General features: G+C 43.5%; 2 protein-coding genes and 1 long non-coding RNA gene across 3 annotated transcripts in view; 2 read left to right on the top strand and 1 right to left on the bottom strand.

Annotated features, from left to right (window-relative positions):
• The window catches only part of LOC149119165 (RNA-binding motif protein, X chromosome-like), a 34,028-nt gene extending 31,897 nt beyond the window's left edge, over positions 1-2,131 (top strand). Inside the window, exons 7-9 of the mRNA XM_089325131.1 lie at positions 855-974; positions 1,056-1,138; positions 1,568-2,131. Coding sequence (XP_089181257.1) covers positions 855-974; positions 1,056-1,138; positions 1,568-1,872 — 508 coding nt within the window. The 3' untranslated portion in view covers positions 1,873-2,131. The remainder of the gene's footprint in view (positions 1-854; positions 975-1,055; positions 1,139-1,567) is intronic.
• A 7,850-nt stretch (positions 2,132-9,981) lies between these two features.
• On the bottom strand, positions 9,982-12,505 carry LOC149119164 (uncharacterized). The gene is made up of 2 exons (XR_016228641.1): positions 11,272-12,505; positions 9,982-11,156 (listed from the first exon to the last, which is right to left on the bottom strand). It is a non-coding gene; the product is annotated as an uncharacterized LOC149119164 (long non-coding RNA).
• LOC149119163 (ubiquitin-like modifier-activating enzyme 1) overlaps positions 11,155-26,851 on the top strand; it is a 37,887-nt gene continuing 22,190 nt past the window's right edge. Inside the window, exons 1-8 of the mRNA XM_089325132.1 lie at positions 11,155-11,323; positions 14,560-14,676; positions 14,808-14,863; positions 14,951-15,119; positions 15,206-15,343; positions 16,910-17,016; positions 17,273-17,363; positions 17,471-17,603. Of these exons, the coding sequence (XP_089181258.1) occupies positions 14,560-14,676; positions 14,808-14,863; positions 14,951-15,119; positions 15,206-15,343; positions 16,910-17,016; positions 17,273-17,363; positions 17,471-17,603 (811 nt within the window). The 5' untranslated portion in view covers positions 11,155-11,323. The remainder of the gene's footprint in view (positions 11,324-14,559; positions 14,677-14,807; positions 14,864-14,950; positions 15,120-15,205; positions 15,344-16,909; positions 17,017-17,272; positions 17,364-17,470; positions 17,604-26,851) is intronic.

Here is a 26,851-nt window from a genome sequence, read left to right as displayed (position 1 = left end):
CACTGCAGGCGGTGGTCTTACCTTCTGTGCCACAGCCTCACCCTATTTAAGTTCTTTTCTAACATAATATTCCTAGGATCATTCAAATCATATTTGAGTATCTGTTTCCAGTTACTTTGGATATATACATAAATAACTGCAATTATTGAGGGAAGTAATAATTAGGTTTAATTTTTTGATGAGTCATTAAATTACAACATAGCAGTTGCACCAGTTTATTTTATATTACCAATACTCTAGGATCCCAGTGTGTTTATATCCTCTCTTTTTTCCATTTTTAAAAAGATTTTATTTATTTATTTGAAAGATAGCATTACAGACAGTGAGAGGGAGAGATAGAAAGAGAAAGGTCTTCCTTCTGTTGGTTCACTCCCCAGATGGCTGCAGTGGCCAGAGCTGGGCTGATCCGAAGCCAGGAGCCAGGTGTTTCCTGCCGGTCTCCTGTGCAGGTGCAGGGGCCCAAGGACTTGGACCATCCTCTACTGCTATCCCAGGCCATGTCAGAGAGCTGGATTGGAAGAGGGGCAGCAGGGACTAGAACTGGCACCTATATGGGATGCCGGTGCCACTGGCAGAGGAACAACTCACTGTGCCGCAGAGCTGGCCCCTTTTTCAATTTTTTTTTTTTTTTAGTATAGACTTTGTAGTAGATAGGAAACATGTCTTTATTTGGTCATCATTTTCATTTTCCTAATGAATTACGGAGTTGTGTCATGTACTTTTAGCCCATTTGTATGTAGTATTTGAAGGAATACTGTTCAATAACTTCGCTGATTTTTTGTGTGTGTTTAAGAGATAGTGTTTTTGTGTTTTGTACTTTAGAAATTAATATTTTAAAACCCACTGCTTTTAAGTTACAGAGATTATCCAGGTTCCCAAGAAGGCAAGGATTATGGTCCTCCAACTAGAGACGTTGTGTACCATGATTATGGCCATTCTAGTCCTCGGGATGAACATTTCTCTAGAGGATATAGGTACCTTGAAAATTCTGTGCTTATCAATTATGTTACTGAAATTGGTAATTTTTAAATTAATTAAATCTTTCCTAAATCTAGTGACCGTGGTGGCTATGGTCGCAATAGAGATTATTCTGAGCATCCAAGTAGAGGCTTTTATAGAGATGCATTTGACAATTATGGTAAGTGTCCAATTTTGATTTGTGTAGTATAGATTCAGCTAAACCAGCCACATGGTGAATATAATTTTACTCACAAAATGTAAATTGTCTATTATGGTCTCTTGACTAGATTGAGAATATTGAGCCAAACAGTTTGCTATTAATGAAAGTTAATCTTTCCTCCCATTGGGAAGTTTAATCTTTACATTTTAAAATAATGAGTGTGACAATGTTATGTATAGGATCTGCATGAAACATTAAAATTCACTCTGTTTTCAGAGGAAGTAAATATTTGTTACTTTCAACTTAAGACCCCTGCCTACTTCAGCTTAATTGATGTTATTAGAGGCAGATAAAAGCAATGTTTTCTCAACTGTTTAATAACCAGTATCATGGTGTAATGATACCCAAAAAGTGTTGAAGTTTTGCTTTCTGATCATTGAACTGCAGGGAATTCCCGTGGCGTACTATCTGCACGAGGGCCTCCACTGACTTACAGTGGAAACAATCGTTACGAAGATTGTAACAGTACACGAGATGGATATGGTGGAAATCGGGACAGTTACTCAAGCAGTCGAAGTGACATGTATCCAACTGGTCGTGCACGTGGTAGCAGACGGGAACGAGGGTTCCCACCTTCTCTGGACAGGGTGTACTATGTTCCTCATGGATCATATGGTAGTTCAAGTTGTGGGGCTTCTAGAGGCAGTCAGGGGAGAGGCCAGTCTGAAAGAGGAGGACGAAGAAGGTACTAAAACAAAAATTACACTTGTTTGCCAAACTTCCTTTGCAGACAGAAAATTTAAATGCTACTTTTCTTGTGTTGTAAGTACTAGCTATTAAAAGAAATACCTTGGTTTTGGAGGAGGGGGCATATATTAACTTCTCTTCTGTGACTTTTCCCTTTTACAATATATAGATAGATTTGTTTAAAGTAATGTCAGTGTCGCTGTTGAGAAATAAACGTTTCTTCTTGAGAGTGTTTGTACTGTTAAAAGTTCTTAGAATAAAAGTTTGCACAAAACCCTGTGTCCCGTTGCATTGTTCTTTGTTGCATGTATGTCACTACACCAGCCCTTAAACTATCTTTATATTATAAAGAAATAATTACTTGAAAGAGGGTGAGCCGGCACCGTGGCTCAATAGGCTAATCCTCCACGTGCGGCGCCAGCACCCCAGGTTCTAGACCCGGTTGGGGTGCTGGATTCTGTCCCGGTTGCTCCTTTCTTCCAGTCCAGCTCTCTGCTGTGGCCTGGGAGTGCAATGGAGGATGGCCCAAGTCCTTGGGAGACCAGGAGAGGCGAGTGGCTCCTGGCTTCGGATCAGCGCGGTGTGCCGGCCGCAGCGCTCTGGCCGCAGTGGCTACTGGGGGGCGAACCAACCAAAAAGGAAGACCTTTCTCTCTGTCTCTCTCTGTCTGTCTCTCTGTCTGTCTCTCTCTCTCTCTTTCTCTCTCACTGTCCACACTCTGCCTGTCAGAAAGAAAGAAAGAAAGAAAGAAAGAAAGAAAGAAAGAAAGAAAGAAAGAAAGAAAGAAAGAAAGAAAGAAAGAAAAGAAAGAGGGTGAGACTGTTTTACATCCACTGATTTACTCTCCAAGTGGCCATAATAACCCGGGCTGGACTGAACCGGAGCTTCACCTTGGTATCCCACATGGGTGGCAAGAGGCCTAAGCACTTGGACCATCTTCTGCCGATTTCCCAGATGTGTGAGCAGGGAGCTGGACTGGAAGTGGAGCAGCCAGGACTCAAACCAGCACCCATATTAGGTGCCTGCCATCGCAGGAGGCGGCTCTACCTCCTGTACTACAATGCCAACTCTAAACTAATGAGTTTTTTAAAAGTACCCTTGTATTTGAAATTTCATTTGTGTCATTAAATTTCTTCATGGCAAGATGGCCTTAATTAAGCAGGATAAGCAAATCATTAAGTTGCTCTTTTTAAAAAGTGAAACATGTAAAAAGGTTTGAGAAGTCTCCAGAATGGCTTTAAAACTCATTGTCCATGGACCAGCACTGTGGTGTAGCAAGTAAAGCTGCTGCCTGCAGTGCCAGCATCTCATACAGGAGCTGGATTGAGACCGGCTGCTCCACTTCCCAGCCAGCTCTCTGCTGTGGCCTGGGAAAGCTGTGGAAGATGGCCCAAGTCCTTGGGCCCCTGCACCCATGTGGGAGACCTGGGAGAAGCACCTGGTGGAGCTTCAGATCAGTGCAGCTCTGGCCATTGCAGCCAATTGGGGAGTGAACCAGAAGATGGGGGACCTCTCTCTGCTTCTCCTCTCCCTGTGTAACTCTAACTTTCAAGTAAAGTAAATAAATCTTAAAAAATAATCACTGTCCTAATACTAAGTTTTTGTGTGTGTGTGTGTGTCCTGATACATGGCAGGAAAATGGAATTGAAAGATACAGTAATGTTTCCCAGACAATTGGGTGATGGTTATAGGCAATTAACTGCTATGCTAGGAAAGGAAAGACTCATACTGAAATTGAACAAACTGGAAAAAAATATTTTTTGTATCCAAATTAGAGAACTAAATGACTGAAATGAGAGTTACTGGAACCCTTAATTTCCATTTAAATCAAATCTGAACTAACTCAGTTTAATACATTTCTTAATAAAATAAGTATTGCCAGGTTTAGAAATATTGGAGTACAAGGCTATTTAGGAGTTCAAATTAATTCTTGAAATAGTTGAAAATGATTTTAAATAAAAATTTATGTTCTTAAAATTGGTAATAATGTGGCACAGTTAGGGTTTTTAGCAAATTCAGCTGAAGATCATGAATAGGAAATAAAGAGGCTTCAACATTTGAAATTCATGTAAAAACTTCCTTTAAGGTTTATTGATTTAAAAGCCAGAATTAGAGGAGGAGAAAATGAGAGAGAGGGATCTTCCATCTGTTAGTTAACTTCCCAACTGTCCACAATGGCTGGGGCTGGGCCAGGTTGAAGCCAGGAAGCTTATAGGGGTCTCTCACTTGACTAAATGTGCTCAACTACTTGGACCATCTTCTGCTGTTGTTCCAGGTTAATTAGCAGGGGACTGGATTGGAAATGGTGCAGCTGATAGAATAATCAGTGCCCATTATAGGATGCTGGCTTTGCAGGCAGCAATTCTATCTTCTACCCCATAATACCAGTTCTTTGTGTAAAAACTCAAAAAGCATATAGCATATAAGAAATTTAAGGCCAGCGCCGCGGCTCACTAGGCTAATCCTCCGCCTTGTGGCACTGGCACACCGGGTTCTAGTCCCGGTCGGGGTGCCAGATTCTGTCCCAGTTGCCCCTCTTCCAGGCCAGCTCTCTGCTGTGGCCAGGGAGTGCAGTGGAGGATGGCCCAAGTCCTTGGGCCCTGCACCCCATGGGAGACCAGGAGAAGCACCTGGCTCCTGGCTTCAGATCAGCGCGGTGCGCCGGCCGTGGTGGCCACTGGAGGGTGAACCAACGGCAAAGGAAGACCTTTCTCTCTCTCTCTCTCACTGTCCACTCTGCCTGTCAAAAAAATTAAAAAAAAGAAATTTAATACACTACTTAGGTTTAAAAATTGTTAAATGACAGATTAGAGCATCAAGTGGTGTTAGTAAAATGGTGCAGTCTTATGCGTGGCACCATCTAAGCCCCAGGCACCATCTTAGGCTATGACCCCATTGCCATCTTGTATAGTAAACTTTGGTCCTAAGCCCAGCCTGGCTTGCTAAATGTCAGGTGACCAAATGGCCCAACCACAAGCATCAGCTCCACCTCCACCCTAATGAGATTCATTGCTTCCATTTGCCTACCTTCTCTAAGGCTATAACAAAACCTGCTGCCCATACACGTGCTCCTGATCGTTCTCCCTTTTCTGCCTCTTCCTCCAGCCTGTTTCCCACCCAGCAACATACCTTTCCTTTAACTTTAATGTTTGGTGTTTTGTGGTGGCCCTCCATTGCTTCTGTGACTTGGATCCAAGTTCTCTGTGGACCTCGTTCTCCCCTTGGTGATTTGGGAGGCTTTGGGATCCTGGCCTGTTGCCAACCACAAAACTCACTCCTTGGGCTACCTTCATTACCAAATGTTCTGTGATTTCCATCCGCACACTTGCCATTCAGAATCCTCAAGAAAGATGGGGAATGGGGAATTCTCCCACTGTGACTTTTACCACGGATTGTGGTTTTGCTCTGTGTTGTCTTGAAGTCCTGGTACCAGGCACCACAACTCCCAAGGCTTTATGCCTCTCCACGGGCTTTATGCCTTTCCACGGACTTTAAGCCATCCATGGACTGTAGGCCTTCCATGGGCTTTAGGCCATAGGCGCCAATGGCTACATGGGTGATGATCCCAACTCTCTGTTCCTGTACCCTCCCTTTCAGACAGCCATGATCTTGTGGATACCTGATAACCACCAGTCTGACTCACAGGTCGCCATGGGAGCTTCCTCATCCCACATTCCATCTGATTCTCCTCTCAGTTGTCTCCTAAACAATTTAGCCCCTCTTAAATTGCCTCCAAATCTCAAATGTCATTGCCTCTTTTTGGTATCAGGCGAGGCCCATGTATGACCTCAACAGCCAGTTAAAATGGCCACTTAATGGCACATTTGACTCTGACACTCGGGAATCTGTGGGTGTTTGGGAAAGTGAAAGTAGATTCCGTATATCTAAGCTTTCTCCTATCTCTTCTCTAAACCTTTTTTTATAATTTTTTATTTTAGAAAACTTTTATTTAATAAATATAAATTTCAAAAGTAAAACTTAGGCCGGCGCCGCGGCTCACTAGGCTAATCCTCCGCCTAGCGGCGCCGGCACACCGGGTTCTAGTCCCGGTCGGGGCGCCGGATTCTGTCCCGGTTGCCCCTCTTCCAGGCCAGCCCTCTGCTGTGGCCCGGGAGTGCAGTGGAGGATGGCCCAGGTGCTTGGGCCCTGCACCCCATGGGAGACCAGGAAAAGCACCTGGCTCCTGGCTCCTGCCATCGGATCAGCGCGGTGCACCGGCCGCATCGCGCTGGCCGCGGCGGCCATTGGAGGGTGAACCAACGGCAAAGGAAGACCTTTCTCTCTGTCTCTCTCTCTCTCACTGTCCACTCTGCCTGTCAAAAAAAAAAAAAAAAAAGAAAAGTAAAACTTTTGGATTATAGTGGTTTTCCCCCCCATAACCACTGTCCCATCCGCAACCATCCCATCTCCCACTCCCTCTCCCATCCCATTCTTCATCAGATTCATTTCAATTATCTTTATATAGAGAACATCAATTTAGTATATACTAGGTAAAGATTTCAACAGACTGCACCCACACAGACACACAAAGTGTAGGGTACTGTTTGAAGACTAATTTTACCGTTAATTCTCAGTACGACACATTAAGGACAGAGATCCTATGTGGGGAATAAGTGCACAGTGACTCCTGTTCTTGATTTAACAATTGACACTCTTATTTGTGATGTCAGTAATCACCCGAGGCTCTTGTCACGAGCTGCCAAGGCTGTGGAAGCCTCTTGAGTCCACAATTGTGACCTTATTTAGACAAGGCCATAGTCAAAGTGGAAGTTCTCTCCTCCCTTCAGAGGAAGGTACCTCCTTCTTTGATGGCCCGTTTTTTCCACTGGGATCTCACTCACAGAGATCTTTCAATTAGGTCATTTTTGCAGTGTCTTGTCTTTCCATGCCTGGGAAACTCTCATGGGCTTTTTAGCCAGGTCCGAATGCCGTAAGGGCTGATTCTGAGGCAAGCGTGCTGTCTAAACCTTCTCTTCATACCTCACGTTCTTCAGCTCAAGTTCTATTTACTTCCAAAGCCCTTACTAGCCAAGCCCCTTTCTAGCTCTTCACTGTCTCATTCACCATACCTCCTTTCTCCCACCTAAGAATCCCAACCTTATCTCAGAACCAGCCCTTTAGGTCTACTGCCCACCTTGTCTACTCCCTTTGCCTTATCTATGATCCTCTCTAACACCCTCCTGGATAAGCAAAGGCAAGTTCAGGAACAGGTTGTCTCCATGCCATCACCCTCTAGCCCAGGTCCTCCAAATAACCTTCACTCCTCCCTCTGTTCCAATTTTACCATAAGAATAGCAAGGGAGTGGTGAGTCCATCCTCTTGAGCTAACAATCTACTGTAATCAAATCACCTATCTTCACCCTTCTAATAGCTCGTTGCTTTGTCATGAGCAAGCCAGGTGTGATTATCAGATCTTTTGATAGGTTTTATCCCTAATTGAATGTCAAGTTGGCCTTGCCAGGTCTCCTCAATTCCTACAAACTCAATTTCCTGGTCCTAGTAGTGAGCATTTCCTAGACATTTCATTTATTAGCACTGGGTTAACAGCGAAAACTACCTCTCTCTTCCTAAACCCCCCTCCTCCGTTCTGACACTCTCTCCTGCGTAAAAGCCTAAACTGCTAAAAAATACACAGTAAACCTCACCAAAGAGCCTTCCTTGCATCTTCTGCCTTCCTTATCAGAGTCCTTGCAGTGCTCTACAAGTGCCCCAACAAGCAGCTCTGCTCTTTAAACTTAATTTCAAACACGCCCTGCTCTCTGTATGGGCAGACTCAGCTCTAAGGTCCCCCTTCAAAGACAACATTACTCTTAAGGTATCTTCCAATCTCTGTGAAATAATAATGACTACTAGCCCTTCAAACCAGCATGCCTACCTGGTTAATTACTATTTTCAGACATGTCTCCTTTTCCCTAGTTGCCCCTTACTCTGTCACCTATCAGATTCTTCCCTTTAAAAATCTCTCCAACCAGAGGGGTATCCTTCTACTCTGATGAATGCTCTCCCCTATTAAACCTAACATGATGAACAATCTCCAGTGGAACACTAAACTCAAATTCAATTAAACTCTAAAAACATGTGTTAGGTAAATAACAATCTTGTACATGAAAATTTCGTTCAGCTGTAGCTGGACATTGGTTTTAAAAGAATTTCTTGAATCTAGGAAAATCACTGCCTTTAAAAATATTGTTTTGTAACTTGCCAAACATGGTTTGCAATTTGGTTTTAACAGCTTTCCCATTATATAGCAATGGATAATAAGTATACAGCCCCTAAGGTGGACTTTCCAATGTCTGTTTTCATGTTGCTGATTTAAAGCTAGAGTTTCATAAAAAGAAGTAGAATTCAATATTGAATAGATGCAATTTTGACCTTAATTTAGATAGAGGTATGATAAAATACCAGCACCTTCAGTCATCCAGGTATAATTTCTAAATGCAAATTTTATAAAGCAATTGAGATAAATGTGCTTAAATGTAAAGTGATCTGCACCCCCATGTTTATTGCAGCTAGACACCCTGTCTTATAAAGTTTAAAGGGGAGTGGTTAACTAGCACCTCTACCAGGTCCCAGGTGAAAGGAGGTACATCCTGGGAAGGGAGTGATTTGACTTAGGCACGAAGGTAGTGTTACACAGGGTGTGGTGGGGAGTGTGTTTTCCAGTTTATGGCCCTAATCTAACTACCTGTCTTATCCCATATTATAACTATATTTTTATTTTTATTTCTTTTTTTTTTTGTAGTACTTTTTTTTTTTTTTGACAGGCAGAGTGGACAGTGAGAGAGAGAGAGAGAGACAGAGAGAAGAGAAAGGTCTTCCTTTTTGGTTGGTTCACCCCCCAGTGGCCGCTGCGGCTGGCGTGCTGTGGCCGGCACACCGTGCTGATCCAAAGCCAGGAGCCAGGTGCTTCTCCTGGTCTCCCATGTGGGTGCAGGGCCCAAGGACCTGGGCCATCCTCCACTGCACTCCCAGGCCACAGCAGAGGGCTGGACTGAAAGAGGAGCAACCGGGACAGAATCCCGCGCCCTGACCGGGACTAGAACCCAGGGTGCCGGCGCTGCAGGTGGAGGATTAGCCTAGTGAGCCACAGCGCCGGCCTATTTTTATTTCAAATGCTTTATAGAAACAGGCCTTCAGAAACTGCAGTGATAAAGAAAATGTGGTATATATACACTATGGAATACTACACAGCCATAAAATTGAAATCCTGTCTTTTGTAACAAAATGGATGCAACTGGAAAGCATTATACTTAGTGAAATAAGCCAGTACCCAAAAGATAGATACCATATGTTTTCTCCATATTCATTTACGTTTGTTCAGTAATATTAAATGTGTTCTTACTGTACAACCAGCAGTTCATGACCTAGGTATTCTACTTATGATCTAATATTCTTAGGAAAGCAGTAGAGGATGACCCAAGTCATTGGGCCCCTGCACCCACATGGGAGACCTAGAAGAAGCTCCCAGCTCCTGGCTTCAGCTTGGCCCAGCCCTAGCCATTGTGGCCATTTGGTGAGTGAGCCAGTGGATGGAAGATCTCTTTATCTCTCTGTCTCTCTTTCTGTGGCTCTGCCTTTCAAATAAACAAGTAAGTATTTTTTTTTAAAAAGTTAAAAAATGACATACAGGTTTTTTTTTTACAAAGAAAGTGATGAAAAATATATGAAAAATGGTCATTTTCATTAGTTATTAGGAAACTATAAATAAGTACCATTTTATTACCTCACACATATTGGATAGTGTTAGGAAACTGGCGCAGTTGTAGCCAGGTGGCCGCATGGCCCAGCTACCTGAGCCAGGCTCCACCCCCATCCTAATGGGATTCGCTGCTCCTGCTTCCCTGCCCGCCCTCAGGCAAAGTTTTAAAAGGGCCTGTTCCTGCACACATGTTCTCTTGGCTCTGCTCTCCTGCACTCCTGGCTCTTCTCTCCTGCGCTCTCTCCTCTCTCTTGGCTCATCTCTCTATCTTCTCTCCTCTGTCTCTCTCTTATACTCTCTTTCTCTCTTTTTCCTTTGCTGCCCCTTCACTCCGGTCTGTAGGGTGTTCCCCAGTAAACCCTTTCCCTTACTCAGGTGTTTGGTGTGTTTTGCGACGGCTGACATTAATATATAACAGATAGATATACATTTTTAATCAGAAATGACAATTACTGACAAAGGTATGAAAAACAGTGGGAATTGCCAGTAGGGTTCCTTCTGTGGAAAATAGTTTTGCTGTTCCTCCAATGTAAAAAATAGAAATTATCATGTGTCCCAGAAGCTCCACTTCTATCAATAGAAAAATTGGAAACAGCTATCTAAAGAGATCCATGTGCAAGTGTATTTTTAAGCAGCAATATTCCCCATAGGTAAGTGATGAAAAGGATCCAGATGTTCAGCAATCATTTCATGGGTAAATGAACAACATACTAATCAGTGCTGCAACATAGGTGAACTTTACAACAATATACTCAATGGCACATTAGCAGGAAGGTAGGTGTGAAGTAGCAAAGAGACACACTGGTGTTACAGGGATGCCAATGTTACAAGCAACAGGTTAACCCACTGCACTACAACACTGGTCTTGCATCAGTGTGCCCATTCTTTGTGACTTAAAAGCCTGAAGTTGCAGATTTGCATGATGTCTAATTCAAAATTATATTAGCACATAACTTATCTAATAATGTAACATTTATATCAACTATTATTTTAAATTTGACATTTGGAGTTTGCAACACAGAATGCATGTGCTTTTTATTTTCTTATTTCCATAAATGACATTCAACATTTAAATCTCAAACTCCATAATTCATCCTGTTATCAGCTTTACAGAAGAGGAAATGAGGCATTGGTTTCTCCTCAAGTATAATTTTAGGAGTCTGAAAGAAATCGTGAATCCCTGGCCAGAGATTATTAATTAAAATTTAGAAATAACTGCTTTTCAGTTCTGGAAAATGTCGATCTCTTCCGCTTTACTTGCCATTTGCCTTTGTTGTCTTTTTTTAAAAATTGAATTTCTGAGTTCCCTACTACCCACTGTGATGTACGATTTGTGACCAAAAACCTATTTATGTCTTACCATCTTATCGTTAGTCACTGAACATACATTTATATCTAAGTCTTAACAATTTTAGTAACTCCAGCCATGAGGCAGAACCGCTATCCTCGTTCTCACTTTTATGTTAGTTAGGCGTTGATGACGTCATGCATAATTCATAAGGAGGCGTGGTCCTCCTACATCCTGGTCACCGAATCCAACAAACATATTGCTCAGCTTCCGGTTTGGCGGTCGCCATCTTTCTTCAGCGCCTAGTGAAGGAGGACAACAATTTCAACGGCTTTGGGAGTGGAAGGCGACAGCCCCAAGTCTAGCTGGTCAAGCCAGCAGGGAGCAGTAGGGAGACGGCGGCAGCGTGTGACTGACCTTGGCTCGTTGAGGTGTCCACCACAGCGGAAGAATCAGAAAACGGCATCTGGTAACTTACAGCCTTTCTTGCTTTATCACTGCTAGTAGATGTGTTGGGGCATTGAAAGGGCCTGCGTAGTCGCTGAGCCGGGCTGTTGTGGCGCAAACGCTTTTTTGAGGGCAGGTTGGAAAGCGAGAATCGGGAGGGAGTGGAGGACAGCGTGGAGAGGGGGCTTACAAGCAGAAACAGTGGGAGTAGAGGAATTAGAAGATGCAGAGGGAAGCGAGGAGGGAAATGACGAGTAGAACAGGCGGCAGGGAATGGGGGAGGAGAGGCAGGGAGGCGTGCCCACAGAGGTGGGGGAGAGGAAGTTCAGTTTGGAAAGGAGGAACAGAGCCTGGAAATGCAGACTGGGGGAGGGGAAAAGGAAAGCAGGTTTTGGAGAGGGGGCGCCCAAACACAACTGATTCTGGGATTTAGCTGACACGCATTTAATCAACCCACATACCAGGGCTCATGTTTTAGTGTATCAGGCTTTACTGCTCTGAGCCTGGAACCATATTCTGCCGGTCCTAGCGTCTGATATCTGAATGTTTCCTGTAGCGTTTCACTTTTGAATCTTCGTGGTCTTTACTTCCTCTGTAGGGTCTTTAAAATCCTTAGGCGCCCTGACCCTCCCGTATTTGTCCCACAGCTTCTAACAGAGACCAAATTCTAAGGAAGATTAGTTTGCTTTTTAGCTTCCCCCCAATGTAGAACTTTATATGACATTTTCCTTCAGATATATCTCTTCCCTTGCTGTTTGACCCCCAGATTAACTTAGGAGCTAAAGCAGGACCAGGCTCTGTGGCAGACCGTATTTACTTTGCCTCTGAGATCTCATTTTTGGTTGTACTTTCTGTGTAGCCCAGAAATTCTATTTGGATCGTTTAAATTAGTTTTTAGAAAGTTGTCAAATCCAAAATCTGCCTTTGGAGACTTCCATGAACTGACCGTTAGGAAGACCCCTACACCCAATATTGGCCCCACCTCCACAATGCAAATTACATCACCTTCCAATGGAAACTCTTCTTCACTAGCCATTTAGAGGCACACTTCCAGGATATACTTTTATGGAATACTATTCTCCGCAGGGTGTCAGAATTCTTTTCAGAAAACTCTCAGTGTCTCCCCTAAGATGTACCCCAAAGACCGTACATCAAAGAAATACATGTTTGGACTCATAGTTATCAGAAGTCTATACCATTCCCACTAGTATTTTTCCCTCACAGATCCTATCAAATTTGTTATTAATTGTGAGACCCCCCCCCCTTCAGCTCCCCTGCTGGATGTCCACCTGTGTTCTCTTTTTTTTTTTTTTTTTTTTAATTTTTTTGACAGGCAGAGTGGACAGTGAGAAAGAGAGACAGAGAGAAAGGTCTTCCTTTGCCGTTGGTTCACCCTCCAAGGGCCGCCGCGGCCGCTGCGCTGCAACCGGCGCACCGCGCTGATCCGATGGCAGGAGCCAGGAGCCAGGTGCTTTTCCTGGTCTCCCATGGGGTGCAGGGCCCAAGCACCTGGGCCATCCTCCACTGCACTCCCTGGCCACACGCAGAGAGCTGGCCTGGAAGAGGGGCAACCGGGACAGAATCCGGCACCCCGACCGGGACTAGAACCCGGTGTGCCGGCGCCGCTAGGCGGAGGATTAGCCTAGTGAGCCGCGGCGCCGGCCTCACCTGTGTTCTCTTAAAAGGGTGTAGAAGCTGGTACCTGCAAAGCTGGCATCCCCTGTGCATGCTTGTCCATGTGCAGGTTGCTGCACTTCAAATCCAGCTCCCTGTTAATGGCCTTGGAGAAGCAGGAGATGGTAGCGCAAGTGTTTGGGCCCCAGCTACAATATGGGAGAAATGGATAAAGCTCCTGGCTTTGTGCTAGCCCCGTTCCCATTGGGGCATGAGGGGAGTGAGCCAGCAGATGGAGAATGTGTCTGTCTCTCTCCCTGTCTCCCCTGCTTATAAGTATGATTTTCAAGTGAATAAATAAAATAAATAAATAAATCGCTTTAAAAATCAGAGTTTAAAATTATGTTTCTGGGGCCGGCGCCGCAGCTCACTAGGCTAATCCTCCGCCTAGCGGCGCCGGCACACCGGGTTCTAGTCCCGGTTGGGGCGCCGGATTCTGTCCCGGTTGCCCCTCTTCCAGGCCAGCTCTCTGCGTGTGGCCAGGGAGTGCAGTGGAGGATGGCCCAGGTGCTTGGGCCCTGCACCCCATGGGAGACCAGGAAAAGCACCTGGCTCCTGGCTCCTGCCATCGGATCAGCGCGGTGCGCCGGCCGCAGCGCGCTGGCCGCGGCGGCCATTGGAGGGTGAACCAACGGCAAAGGAAGACCTTTCTCTCTGTCTCTCTCTCTCACTGTCCACTCTGCCTGTCAAAAAAATAAAAAAAAAATTAAAAAAAAATTATGTTTCTGGTCAACATGTGAGACAATTATTAGTTGCTACTTGGGATACCCAAATTCCTTAGTAGAGTGCCTGTTTGAAATCCTGGTCATTGTGATTGCAATTCAGCCTCCTGGCTTTGGCATGGCACATCTCTGGCTGTTTTGGGGATTTGGGAAGGGAACCACTGGAAGGGAGATATCTCACATTCATGAGACTCATTTTCTATGTTTCTCTTTCACTGACATTCAAATAAAATTTGTAAAAACAATTTAAAAAAGTCAAAATGGGGTTCAGTATTACTGAGTGGTGAAACTGAGCCTCACTTTTTTTTTTAAGATTTTTATTTATTTATTTGGCAGGTAGAGTTACTAAAGACAGTGAGAGAGACAGAGAGAGACAGAGAGAAAGGTCTTCCTTCCGTTGGTTCACTCCCCAAACGGCCGCAACAGCCGACGCTGCGCAGATCCGAAGCCAGGAGCCAGGTGCTTCTCCTGGTCTCCCATGTGGGCGCAGGGGCCCAAGCACTTGGGCCATCCTCCACTGCCCTCCGGGGCCACAGCAGAGAGCTGAACTGGAGGAAGAGCAAGTGGGACCAGAACCTGGCGCCCGCATGAGATGCTGGTGCTGCAGGTGGAGGATTAACCTAGTGCGCCACCATGCAGGCCCCTGAGCCTCACTTTCCATCTAGCAAGTTTGAATCTAATAATTTGGGCCCTACACTGTTTAAACTCAGCCTCAGTTTTCCTTCAGGATAACCTCAGTAGCGTGTCCTGTGTTTCTTTAAAGATGGTATATTAATACTAAAGCTCTGTTCTTTCCCAGAATTGCTTCTGACAAAAAATCCCATCCTTAAGTACCTTATGTTTTATGCTGGCTTTCTGGTAGATGTCTAGCTCACTCTCATCTAAGAAACGCCGTGTTTCTGGGCCTGATTCAACACTAGAGTCTCACTGTTTCCCTACCTACCCTGTGACGTTGGAAGTGCCCTCAGAACCAACCAACGTAAGTGTTTTCTCCATGGAAATCTGAGAAGTGGGTATGTAGCATGATCTGAAGAAAGTGCCTTTATCCATCTCTCCATGTTCCATTAATGCCTGTTTTCCCAACTCTGTTTTTCTCTCCTCCATCCATAGGGAATGCAGAAAAGTATTGAAACAGACATAGATGAAGGTCTTTACTCCCGCCAGCTGTAAGTGGGTCCAGAGCTAATGATGAGTGTTGAAAATAGGTGCAGCAAGATTATGGTTTGACCCAGAGGCCTCTCTGAATCTGGCAGGTATGTGCTGGGTCATGAAGCAATGAAGCGTCTTCAGACATCCAGTGTGCTAGTGTCAGGCCTGCAGGGCCTGGGTGTTGAGATCGCCAAGAACATCATCCTTGGTGGGGTGAAAGCTGTTACCCTGCATGACCAGGGCACTGCCCAGTGGGCTGATCTCTCTTCTCAGGTACCTCATTTCTGCTTTCTTAACCATTGGAAAGACAAACTCCTTAGACTCCTCATGTAGTTCAGTTCTCTTTTTTAATACTGTAGTACTACCTACGGGAAGAAGATATTGGTAAAAACCGAGCTGAAGTATCCCAACCCCGCCTTGCTGAACTCAACAGCTACGTGCCTGTCAGCACCTATACAGGACCGCTGTTTGTTGAGGACTTCCTTAGAGATTTCCAGGTAATATGCAGGCCTTTATCTTTTTTCCAGATGTTAGTTCTGATTCCTTTAGTAAATATTTACCTAGCAGGGTGACCTGGTATCTTAGGTTTATTGCTTAGGTTTATTGCAAAGAGAAGCCGAGCTGTCCTTTTTCATCTATTTAAAGGAAGATATGGCCATACATTGTGGTACGTGGATTATTGTAGTAGAACTTTGTAGTTCAACTGCTACTGTTTAAGTCTTGAACTCTTCTAGTGTATGGTCTATTTTTTTTTATTTTTATTTATTTATTTATTTATTTTGACAGGCAGAGTGGACAGTGAGAGAGAGAGACAAAGACAAAAGTCTTCCTTTTGCAGTTGGTTCACCCTCCAATGGCCGCCGCGGCTGGTGCTCTGTGGCCGGCACACCGTGCTGATCCGATGGCAGGAGCCAGGTACTTCTCCTGGTCTCCCATGGGGTGCAGGGCCCAAGCACTTGGGCCATCCTCCACTGCACTCCCAGGCCATAGCAGAGAGCTGGCCTGGAAGAGGGGCAACCGGGACAGAATCCGGTGCCCCGACCGGAACTAGAACCCGGTGTGCCGGCGCTGCAAGGCAGAGGATTAGCCTAGTGAGCCGCAGCGCCAGCCTAGAGTATGGTCTAGAGAAAGTCATTTGACTTCTTCTGCCTTATTATTTCCTGTGAATACACAGAAATGTGGGCCTTACAGAGTATTTATGAGACTTAGGCTTAATAGTGCGCCTAATTTTTAGTAAAATTAAATAGCTGATTTTCTATACTAGAGGACTAGGGCACAAGGATCCCTGATGTAGGAGTTGGAATTTATCCTGGTGAATAAATGATGGCAATAAAAAACAAATCCTATAGATTGTGGCTGAATAAGTATTTTAAGAATTCATTTATTTGTTTGAAAGGCAGAGTTACAGAGAGAGAGGGACACACAGAGAGGTTATCCATCCACTAATTCACTCCCCCGATGGCTTAAGCTGCCAAAGCTGGGCTGATCCAAAACCAGAAGCCAGGAGTTTCATCCAGGTCTCCCGTGTGGGTATGGGGCCCATGCACTCGAGCTATATTCCACCTCTTTTCCAGGCCGTAGCCTGGGAGCTGGATTAGAAGTGTAGCAGCTAGGATTCGTACTGTGCCCATATGGGATTCCAGCACCACAGGCATAGGCTTAACCTACAACACCACAGGCAGTGGCCCCTACAACTATTTTCTTAAGTATTGGAGCAATAGGGTTTGGTGGAGATAAACGCAAGATGTTTTCACTGGAATAGTGTTGTTGCTTTTTTTTTTTTTTTTTGACCCCTCAAGCACAAAAAAATACAGGCAGTAGTGAGTATTAGTTAAAGAAATGAAATAGTTGTTCATCAGATTCTTTACAGGTCATCTTTGATTTTTTGTCATAGTCTCTGAGAGTTCATATTGTTTCACCAGTTCTTACCCTCCCGAATCTGACACACACAGGAAGTATACAACAGTTTGAGGAAGAGAGTTTAACCAGAGGAAAACTTAGTGCTTATTCTCTCTGTTACTTACAGTGTCAGGTTTTTAGCCCAGTCCTATGATTTTTTACAGGTAGTGGTCCTTACTAACACTCCCTTGGAGGATCAGCTGCAGGTGGGTGAGTTCTGCCACAACCATGGCATCAAGCTTGTGGTAGCAGACACACGTGGCCTGTTTGGGTGAGTTTTTATCTTTCCTTCCTTCCTCCAACACTTGCCAGACTCACACTGGGAGGCGTGTATTGCCTTCAGATTCCATTTAGACATCTGAATTTTCAGTTTCACATATTCATTCTCCCAGTATGGCATGATTCGGTGCCACCTAATTGTCACCAGTGTACCGAGTTTGCTTGGCCAGTACTTACTGTATATTGAAGAACCTGCAGTGTCTGTTTTCGTGGGTGTCATGCACCAGTCCTTTTGGTTCCCTCTACAGGCAGCTGTTCTGTGACTTTGGAAAGGAAATGATTGTTATGGATTCTAATGGGGAGCAGCCACTCAGTGCTATGGTTTCTATGGTCACGAAGGTAAGGAGACCAATCCTAGGGGTTCCAGAATAAGCAGGACGGTACCAAATCATTCTTTGTGCTGGCAGTTGAGCCTGCTTCTGAAGTTTAACTCTTTCTCCATATAGGACAACCCTGGGATTGTTACATGCCTGGATGAGACCCGACATGGATTTGAGAGTGGAGACTTTGTCTCCTTCACGGAAGTTCAGGGCATGAGTGAACTGAATGGCATTCATCCTGTTGAGATCAAAGTTCTGGGTATGTCATAGCCATCACAGGGGTGGGCCACAAGTGAGAAGTGGTTGCTTGGAACAAAGGGAAAGTAGGTGAGCCAATGCAAAAGCTATGTAGTAACATGTCTGCACTTCAAACTAAAATAAAAGCCAAGAATGAGTCTGGAATCTTAGCTGGGACTTAGAGAGGTGTCTGTGAGATCATAGAAAAAGGAAGTTATAAAGTTACCGAGAGACTTTGGAGTGCATGCCACTAGTGTTTGATTCCATTTGCTTTTAAATTGTTGACTTTAAATTTGTAGTATATCCTTAATATGTGCTTAGTGTAGCTTACGATATTTTGTTGATTCACAGAACCTTAAAATACTTTCATTTTTATCATCTTTGTATCAAATATTTTTGTTTATATGTACCATAAACTTTGCAATACATTATTTACAAAGAAATATAATGAATAAAATCACCCAAATTCTCAGAATTTTTAGTTTTCATCCTGCCTGTCTTTGGGCCCATATTTTCATCAGGTAATATTTTCTTTATGCCTAAAGAATGCCTTTTAACATTTATGTGTACGTGATCATTATTTTTCGTGTCAGAAATTGCCATTATCTTAGTTATTTTTTAAAGAATTTTCTTATGAGTTTAAAGTGTACGTTGACAGTCGTTTTGCTTCAACCCAGAACAACTGTTCTGGGTTACTTGACTGCATTGTTTTCCTCAGTAATTCTTGTTCATACTTTTCTTCCCTTTGTAGTATGCCTGTATTTTCTACCACTGATTATAAGCATTATGATGGTAATTTACCTTTATGTGTTTCTTCATGAGTCATTTCCCTGGGACTTGCTGAATTGATCTCTGAGTTTTTTGCTGTGTGCCATGTTTGGAAAAATGCTAGCCTTTTCTGTTTTTCAAAATAATGCTTTCTCACTGCCCTTCATCCATCATCCCATTTTAAAAAAATATGTATGAGCCAGCACCACGGCTCAATAGGCTAATCCTCCGCCTTGTGGCACCGGCACACGGGGTTCTAGTCCCGGTCGGGGCACCGGATTCTGTCCCGGTTGCCCCTCTTCCAGGCCAGCTCTCTGCTATGGCCCGGGAGTGCAGTGGAGGATGGCCCAAGTGCTTGGGCCCTGCACCCCATGGGAGAGCAGGATAAGCAGCTGGCTCCTGCCTTCGGATCAGCGCAGTGTGCCGGCCGCAGCAAGCTGGCCACGGCGGCCATTGGAGGGTGAACCAACGGCAAAAGGAAGACTTTTGTCTTTGTCTCTCTCTCTCACTGTCCACTTTGCCTGTAAAAAAAATATATGTATGTACTTATTTGAAAGGAAGAGTTACAGAAGGCCATGGGTGGGTGGGTGGGGGCGTCTTCTGTCTGCTGGTTAATGCCCCATATAGCCACAGTGGCCAGAGCTGAGCTGATCCGAAGCCAGGAGCCAGGAGCTTCTTCCAAGTCTCCCACACAGGTGCCAGGGCTGAAGCACTTGTGCCATCTTCCCCTGCTTTGGTCAGGTCATAGAAGAGAGCTGAGTTTGCCACAACACCAGCTCCCCATCATCCCTTCTTAAAGACTTGGATAAAATGTGTATAAGAGCATGTCAGAATCTCATGGTAATTGAAACTAAAATGTTTTTATCTTCAAAGAGCTCTGTAATGCAGTAGGTAATTCTGGTTTTCCAGAAACTTTTAGAAATGCCTTTTTAAACTATCTCATGCTGCACAGTTCACTTATTCTTGGTTTATTCCTTTTCTTTTATTTTACTGTGTCATTTACCAGTCTGTTAGTGGTCTAAATATGATTAATTTTCTCAATAAATTTATTAAAAAAGATTAATGTTAGTGTTATAAATCCTATATATTCACGAAGCTCTAGAAAACAAATGAATATGTTGAGACTTGGAAGATACCAAAGAGACATAAATTTCATTTCTACATATGAAAAATACTTGTGGCTCAGTACAGTGGAATATGACCAAAAAAAGGTTTCTGAAAGAATTTATGGCCAAAATTTTAAAATTTAATGAATGGTAAGGTCACAGGTCATAAGACTCAGTGAAATTAGGTAACAATGGCATTTGATAAACAGTTGTGAAGATTACATACTTTTGGTAGAATTTTGTATATGTTTATTTCTACAGTAATTTTGTAATTTTTATAGAGATAATCTCATTTCCACTGAATCACCTAAGGTGAGCTTTTACATTTAGTGAAAACTTGATGTGATCCTATCATTGAGAAAGAAAAAAAAAAAGTTATCCTATCATTGAGGGAAAAAAAAAACAATCAGTTTTCCTGACTGCTTTTAATTATTTCATTTTAGTTGAAAGCTAAAGACAGGCAGACAGCAATCTTTTTTAAGGTTTTATTTAAAGAATGAATTTTTTCACAGAACTTCAGGAATATAATGGTTCTTCTCCCCTATACCCCTGCTTCCCACCCCAACTCCCATCCCGCCACCTCTCTGTCTCCCATCTACTTCTTCATTATGGTTCATTTTTAGTTTGATTTTATATACAGTGGACCAACTCCACGTTAAGCATAGATTTCAACAGGTTGCATCCACACACATACACACAGCATAGAGAGTACAGTTTGAGAAAAGATTTGCAGCCGATTCTCATAGTACAACTCAAAAAGGACAGAGGTCCTACATGGGGATTAAGTGCATAGTGACTTCTGTCGTTCCTTTAACAATTAACACTCTTATTTATGACATCAGTGATCACCTGAAGTTCTTGCCATGGGCTGCCAAGACTATGGAAGCCTTTTGTGACCATAGACTACATCGTTATCTGGACATGGCCATAAGCAAAGTGGATGTTCTCTCATCCCTACATCCTTCTTTGATGGTCCTTTCTTTCCTCTGAGATTTCACAGAGATCCTCCATATAGGATGTTTTTTGCCAAAGTCTTGGCTTTCCATGCCTGAAATTCTCTCACAGGCCTTTCAGCCAGACAAGGGAGCCTTAAGGGTTGATTCTGAGGTCAATGTTATTTACTGTGAATGTCATTCTAGGAGTCTGCTGTGTGAACTGCTTCCCATATTTGCCTTTCTTTCCTTTTTAATTCTATGATTATTACCAGGCACTTGATGTTACAAATATGATCACTTTTACACTTAAACCTATCCATATGTTGACTTTAACATTTAATATGACCACTTTAACAGTAAAGATGGCATTTGTACCACCAATTTTTATGTGTTTGGAGTCCCATGTCCATTTTTTAGGCTGTACCCTTGGAGTTAAGTCTGCATGACTGTATGCAGAACTGTACTGCTTTACAATTATAGACTACCTCCTCCCTCTCTTATTCCCTCTCTTGTTTTTAACATGTATCTTTTTCCAATTGAATTAAAATACATATGATTAACTCTTATGTTACATAAAGAGTTCAGTAGATAGTATGAAGAAGAGAAAAGGAAAAGAAAGAAAACAGAGGAAAAATACACAAAATAAAAAGTGAAAATAATAAACTCTCCCTCGACAGTCAGGTCAAGGACTATTCAAGTCACTGATTCTAAAAGTGTCATTTTTGCTTCTTTAGCTTTTATTTTAGAAGTTCTGTTCTCCCAAGTAAAGGAGACCATATGGTATTTGTCCCTTTCTTTGGGACTGGGTTATTTCACTAAGTATGAGGTTTCCCAACTTGCTCCATTTTGTTGCAAAGGAACGGATTTCATCCTTTTTTTTTTTTTTTAACTGCCATGCATTCCATAGTGTACATATCCCACAATTTCTTTATCCACACTTTGGTTGATGGACATTTAGGTTGCTTCCATGACATAGCTATGGTGAATTGAGCTGCAATAAACATGGAGGTGCAGATAGCTCTTTGTTTACTGATTTCATGTCCTTGGGTAAACTCCCAGGAGTAGGATGGCTGGGTCATATGGTAGGTCTGTGTTCAGATTTTTGAGGTATCTCCGTACTGTTTTCCACGGTGGCTTTACCAGTTTACATTCCTATTGTTGCTTGTTGATTTCTGTACATGAGCCAATCTAACAGGGTGAGGTGAAACCTCATTATGGTTTTGATTTGCATTTCCTTGACAGCTAGAGATCCTGAACATTTTTTCTTGTGTCTGTTGGCCATTTGATTTTCATATTTTGAAAAATGCCTGTTAAAGTCCTTGGCCCTTCTCTTTTTTTTTTTTTTTTTTGACAGGCAGAGTGCACAGTGAGAGAGAGAGACAGAGAGAGAAAGGTCTTCCTTTGCCGCTGGTTCACCCTCCAATGGCCGCCGCTGCAGCCGGCGCACCGCGCTGATCCTGGCAGGAGCCAGGAGCCAGGTGCTTTTTCCTGGTCTCCCATGGGGTGCAGGGCCCAAGCACCTGGGCCATCCTCCACTGCACTCCTTGGCCATAGCAGAGAGCTGGCCTGGAAGAGGGGCAACCGGGACAGAATCCGGCGCCCCAACCGGGACTAGAACCTGGTGTGCCGGCGCCGCAAGGTGGAGGATTAGCCTATTGAGCCACGGCGCTGGCTCATTGGCCCTTCTCTTAACTGTGGTGTTTGTTTTGTTCTTGTGGAGTTTCTTGATCTCTTTGTAGATACTGTTTATTAATTGTTTTTTGGTTGCATAGTCTGCAAATAGTTTCTCCTGTTCTGCACTTTCCTGACTGTTTCTTTTGCTGTTCAGAAGCTTCTCAATTTGAGGTAATCTCATTTGTTCATTTTTGCTTTCACTACCTGTGCCTCTGAGGTCTTTTTCAGGAATTCTTTGCCTGTTGCAATGTCTTGAAGGGTTTCCCCAGTGTTCTTGATTAATTTTACAGTGTCGTGGCATAGATTTAGATCTTTAATCCATGTCGAGTGGGTTTTTGTGTAGGGTGTAAGGTAGGGGTCTTCATACTTCTGTATGTGGGCATCCAGTTTTCTCAGCACCATTTGTTGAAGACAGTGTCCCTGCACTAGGGGTTAGTTTTAGCTCCTTTGTCAAATATCAGTTGGTTGTAGAAGTTTGGATTGATTTCTGGGGTTTCTATTCTGTTGCAATTTTGTCTAGTACCAGGCTGTTTTGATTATAACTACCCTGTAGCATATCTTGATGTCAGGTAGTGTGATGCCTCCAGCTTTGTTTTTGTTGTATAAGATTGCTTTAGCTATTTGAGGTCTCCTGTTCCCCCATTTGATTTCAGCATTATTTTTTCTAGATCTGAGAAGAATGTCTTTGGTATTTTGATTGGTTATCGCATTGAATATATAAATTGCTTTTTGGCAGAATGGACATTTTGATGATATTGACTCTTCCAATACGCGAGAATGGCAGATTTTTCCTTTTTTTATATCTTCTTCTATTTTGTTCTTTAATGTTTTGTAATTCTCATTGTAGAGATCTTTGAAATACTTGGTTAAATTTATTCCAAGGTACTTGATTGCTTTTGTAGGGTTGTCCTTGGAAATTCTTTCTGAGCCATGGCATTGTCTGTGTATACAAAAGCTGTTGATTTCTGGGTGTTGTTTTTGTATCCTGCTACTTTACAAAACTCTATTATGAGTTCCAAAGGTCTCTTATCCCCTAAATACAGAATCATGTTATCTGCAAATAGAGATAGTTTGACTTCCTCCTTCCCAACTTCTGTTCGATTTCTTTTTGTTTGTTTGTTTGACAGGCAGAGTGGACAGTGAGAGAGAGAGAAAGATCTTCCTTTTTGGTTGGTTCACCCCCCAGTGGCCGCTGTGGCTGGCGCGCTGCGGCTGGCACACCGCGCTGATCCGAAGGCAGGAGCCAGCTGCTTATCCTGGTCTCCCGTGCGGTGCAGGGCCCAAGGACTTGGGCCATCCTCCACTGCACTCCCGGGCCACAGCAGAGAGCTGGCCTGGAAGAGGGGCAACCGGGACAGAATCCGGCGCCCCAACTGGGACTAGAACCCGGGGTGCTGGCGCCACAGGCGGAGGATTAGCCTATTGAGTCATGGCGCCGGCTTGATTAATTTTTCTTGCCTAATAGCTCTGGCTAAAATTTCCAGAGTTATATTGAATAGCAGTGGTGAGAGTGGGCATCTCTCTCTCATCCTAGAATTCTGTGGGAATGCTTACAAATATTCCCCCCTCAATGTGATGCTGGCCATGGGTTTGTCATAAATTACCTTGCTTGTGTTGAGGAATGTTCCTTATAAACCCAATTTGCTTACAGCTTTCATCGTGAAAGGGTGTTGTATTTTGTCAGATGCTTTCTCTGCATCTGTTGAGATAATCAAATGGCTTTTGTTCCTCAGTTTGTTAATGTGATTTATCATATTGGTTGATTTTCAAATGTGCAACCATCCCTGCATACCAGGGATAAATCCCATTTGGTCTGGGTGAGTGATCTTTCTGATGTGTAGTTGGATTCATTTGACCAGTATTTTTTTTTTTTTTGGACAGGCAGAGTGGACAGTGAGAGAGAGAGACAGAGAGAAAGGTCTTCCTTTACCGTTGGTTCACCCTCCAATGGCCGCCACGGCCGGCGTGCTGTGGCCGGCGCGCCGCGCTGATCTGAAGCCAGGAGCCAGGTGCTTCTCCTGGTCTCCCATGGGGTGCAGGGCCCAAGCACTTGGGCCATCCTCCACTGCACTCCCTGGCCACAGCAGAGAGCTGGCCTGGAAGAGCGGCAACTGGGACAGAACCGGCGCCCCGACTGGGACTAGAACCCGGTGTGCTGGCGCCGCAAGGCGGAGGACTAGCCTAGTGAGCCGCGGCACCAGCCTTGACCAGGATTTTATTGAGTATTTTTTCTTCTGTATTCATCAGGGAGCTTGGTCTATAGTTTTCTTTCTCTGTTGCATCTTTTCTAGGTTTAGGAATTAAGGTGATATTGGCTTATTGGGTGGATTCCTTCCCCTTAAATTGTTTTGAATAATTTGAGAAGAACTGGGTTTAGTTCTTCTTTAAATTTATGGTAGAATTCAGCAATGAAGCTATCTGGCCCTGGGCTCTTCTTTGTTGGGAGGGCGTTTATTACTGATTCAATTTCTGTCTGGTTATGGGTCTGTTTAGGTTTTATTTATGGTGTGTCTGTTGTTAAATTTCCATTACCATCTCTAATTTTATCGATTTGAGTCTTATCACCTTTTTCAGTTAGTTGGGCCTATGTTGTGTCAATTTTGTTTATTTTTCCAAAAAACCAAATCTTCATTTTGCTTATTTTTTGTTTCAATTTTGTTGATTTCTTCTTTAATTTTATAGTTTCTTTTCACCTACTAGCTTTGCATTTGGTTTGCTGTAGTTTTTCTAGATCCTTGAGGTACTTAGAGAGTTCATTTATTTTGTGACTTTCCAGTTTCTTAAAGTAGACACCTATTGCTATAAACGTTTCTCTTACCGTTTGCTGTATCCCACAAATATAGATAGGTTGTATTGTCTTCTTGCTTCCTGAAATTTTTTGATTTCTCTTTTGATTTCTTCTACGACCCACTGTTTGTTCAGGAGCATCTTGTTCAGTCTCCACGTGTTTGTATATGCTTTAGAGATTCCCAAGTTGTTGATTTCCAGCTTCATTGCATTGTGGTCTGAGAAGATACATGGTGCGATTTAAACTTTTTTGAATTAGCTGAGACTCGCTTTATGACCTAGCATATGGTCAATCCTAGAGAAAGTTGCATGCACAGGGGAGAAATATGTGTACTCTGTAGCTGTGGGGTGGAAGGCTCTGTAAATATCTGCTAGGTCTGTTTGATCTGTAGTATCAAATAGCTCTGTTTGTTGCCCTGTTGATTTCCTTCCCTCCCCTCCCCTCCCCTCCCCTCTCCTTTCCTTTTTTGACAGGCAGAGTTAGACAGTGAGAGAGAGACAGAAAGAAAGGTCTTCCTTCCATTGGTTCACCCCCCAAAATGGCCTCTACGGCCGGCACGCTGCGCCGATCCGAAGCCAGAAGGCAGGTGCTTCCTCCTGGTCCCCCATGCGGGTGCAGGGCCCAAAAACTTGGGACACCTTCTGCTGCCTTCCCAGGCCACAGCAGAGAGCTGGACTGGAAGAGGAGCAGCTGGGACAGAATCCGGTGCCCCAACCGGGACTAGAACCCGGGATGTTGGCGCCTCAGGCATAGGATTAGCCTTAGTGAGCCGCAGCGCCGGCCATCCTGTTGATTTTCTGTCTGTTTGATCTGTCCCTTGCTGAAGGTGGGGTATTGAAGTCCCCTATTTCTATGATATTTGAGTCTGTATCTTCTTTTAGATCCCATAATAATTCTTTCAAATAGCCAGGCGCCCAGTAATTAGATGCATATAGATTTATAATAGTAATGTCTTTGTGTTGGATTGATCCTTTAATCATTATGTAGTGTCATTCTTTGTCTCTTTTTAATAGTTGGTGTGCTAAAGTCTATTTTGTCTGATATTAGGATGGCCACTTTTTTCGTTTCTGTTAGCTTGGAATACCTTTTTTCCCTTTTTTCCCTTTCAGTCTACAAGCATCTTTGCTGGTGAGGTGTGATTCCTGAAGAAAACAGATAGATGGGTTGCCTTTCATTTCCTTTTTATCTTTATTTAGTCAATATAAATTTCCAGAGTACAGCTTATGGATTACAATGGCTTCCCCCGCCCCATAACTTCCCTCCCACTCACAACCCTCCCATCTCCCGCTCCCTCTCCCATTTCGTTCATATCAAGATTCATTTTCAATTCTCTTTATATACAGAAGATTGATTTAGTATATGTTAAGTAAAGAGTTCATCAGTTTGCGCCCACACAAAAACAGAAAGTGTAAAATACTGTTTGAGTACTAGTTATAGCATTACTTCACATTGGACACACATTAAGGAAAGAGATCCCACATGAGGAGTAAGTACACAGTGACACCTGTTGTTGACTTAACAATTTGACACTCTTGTTTATGGCGTCAGTAATCACCCTAGGCTCTAGTCATGAGTTGCCAAGGCTATGGAAGCCTTTTGAGTTCGCCGACTTCGATCTTATTCAGATAGGGTCATAGTCAAAGTGGAAGTTTTCTCCTCCCTTCGAGAAAGGTACCTCCTTCTTTGAAGACCTGTTCTTTCCACTGGGATCTCATTCGCAGAGATCTTTCATTTAGGTCTCTCTTTCTTGTTTTTTTTTTTTTTTTTTTTTTTTTGCCAGAGTGTTTGGCTTTCCATACCTAAAATATTCTCATGGGCTCTTCAGCAAGATCCGACTACCTTAAGGATTGATTCTGAGGCCAGAGTGCTATTTAGGACATCTGCCATTCTATGAGTCAGCTGGGTATCCCACTTCCCATGTTGGATCGTTCTCTCCCTTTTTTATTCTATCAGTTAGTATTAGCAGACACTAGCCTTGTTTGTGTGATCCCTTTGACTC

This window comes from Oryctolagus cuniculus, chromosome Y, assembly GCF_051225735.1.
Source record: "Oryctolagus cuniculus isolate XC-2025 breed Fujian yellow rabbit chromosome Y, ASM5122573v1, whole genome shotgun sequence".
Classification (NCBI taxonomy): Eukaryota; Metazoa; Chordata; class Mammalia; order Lagomorpha; family Leporidae; genus Oryctolagus; species Oryctolagus cuniculus.
This window is presented reverse-complemented; position numbering and strand designations above follow the sequence as displayed.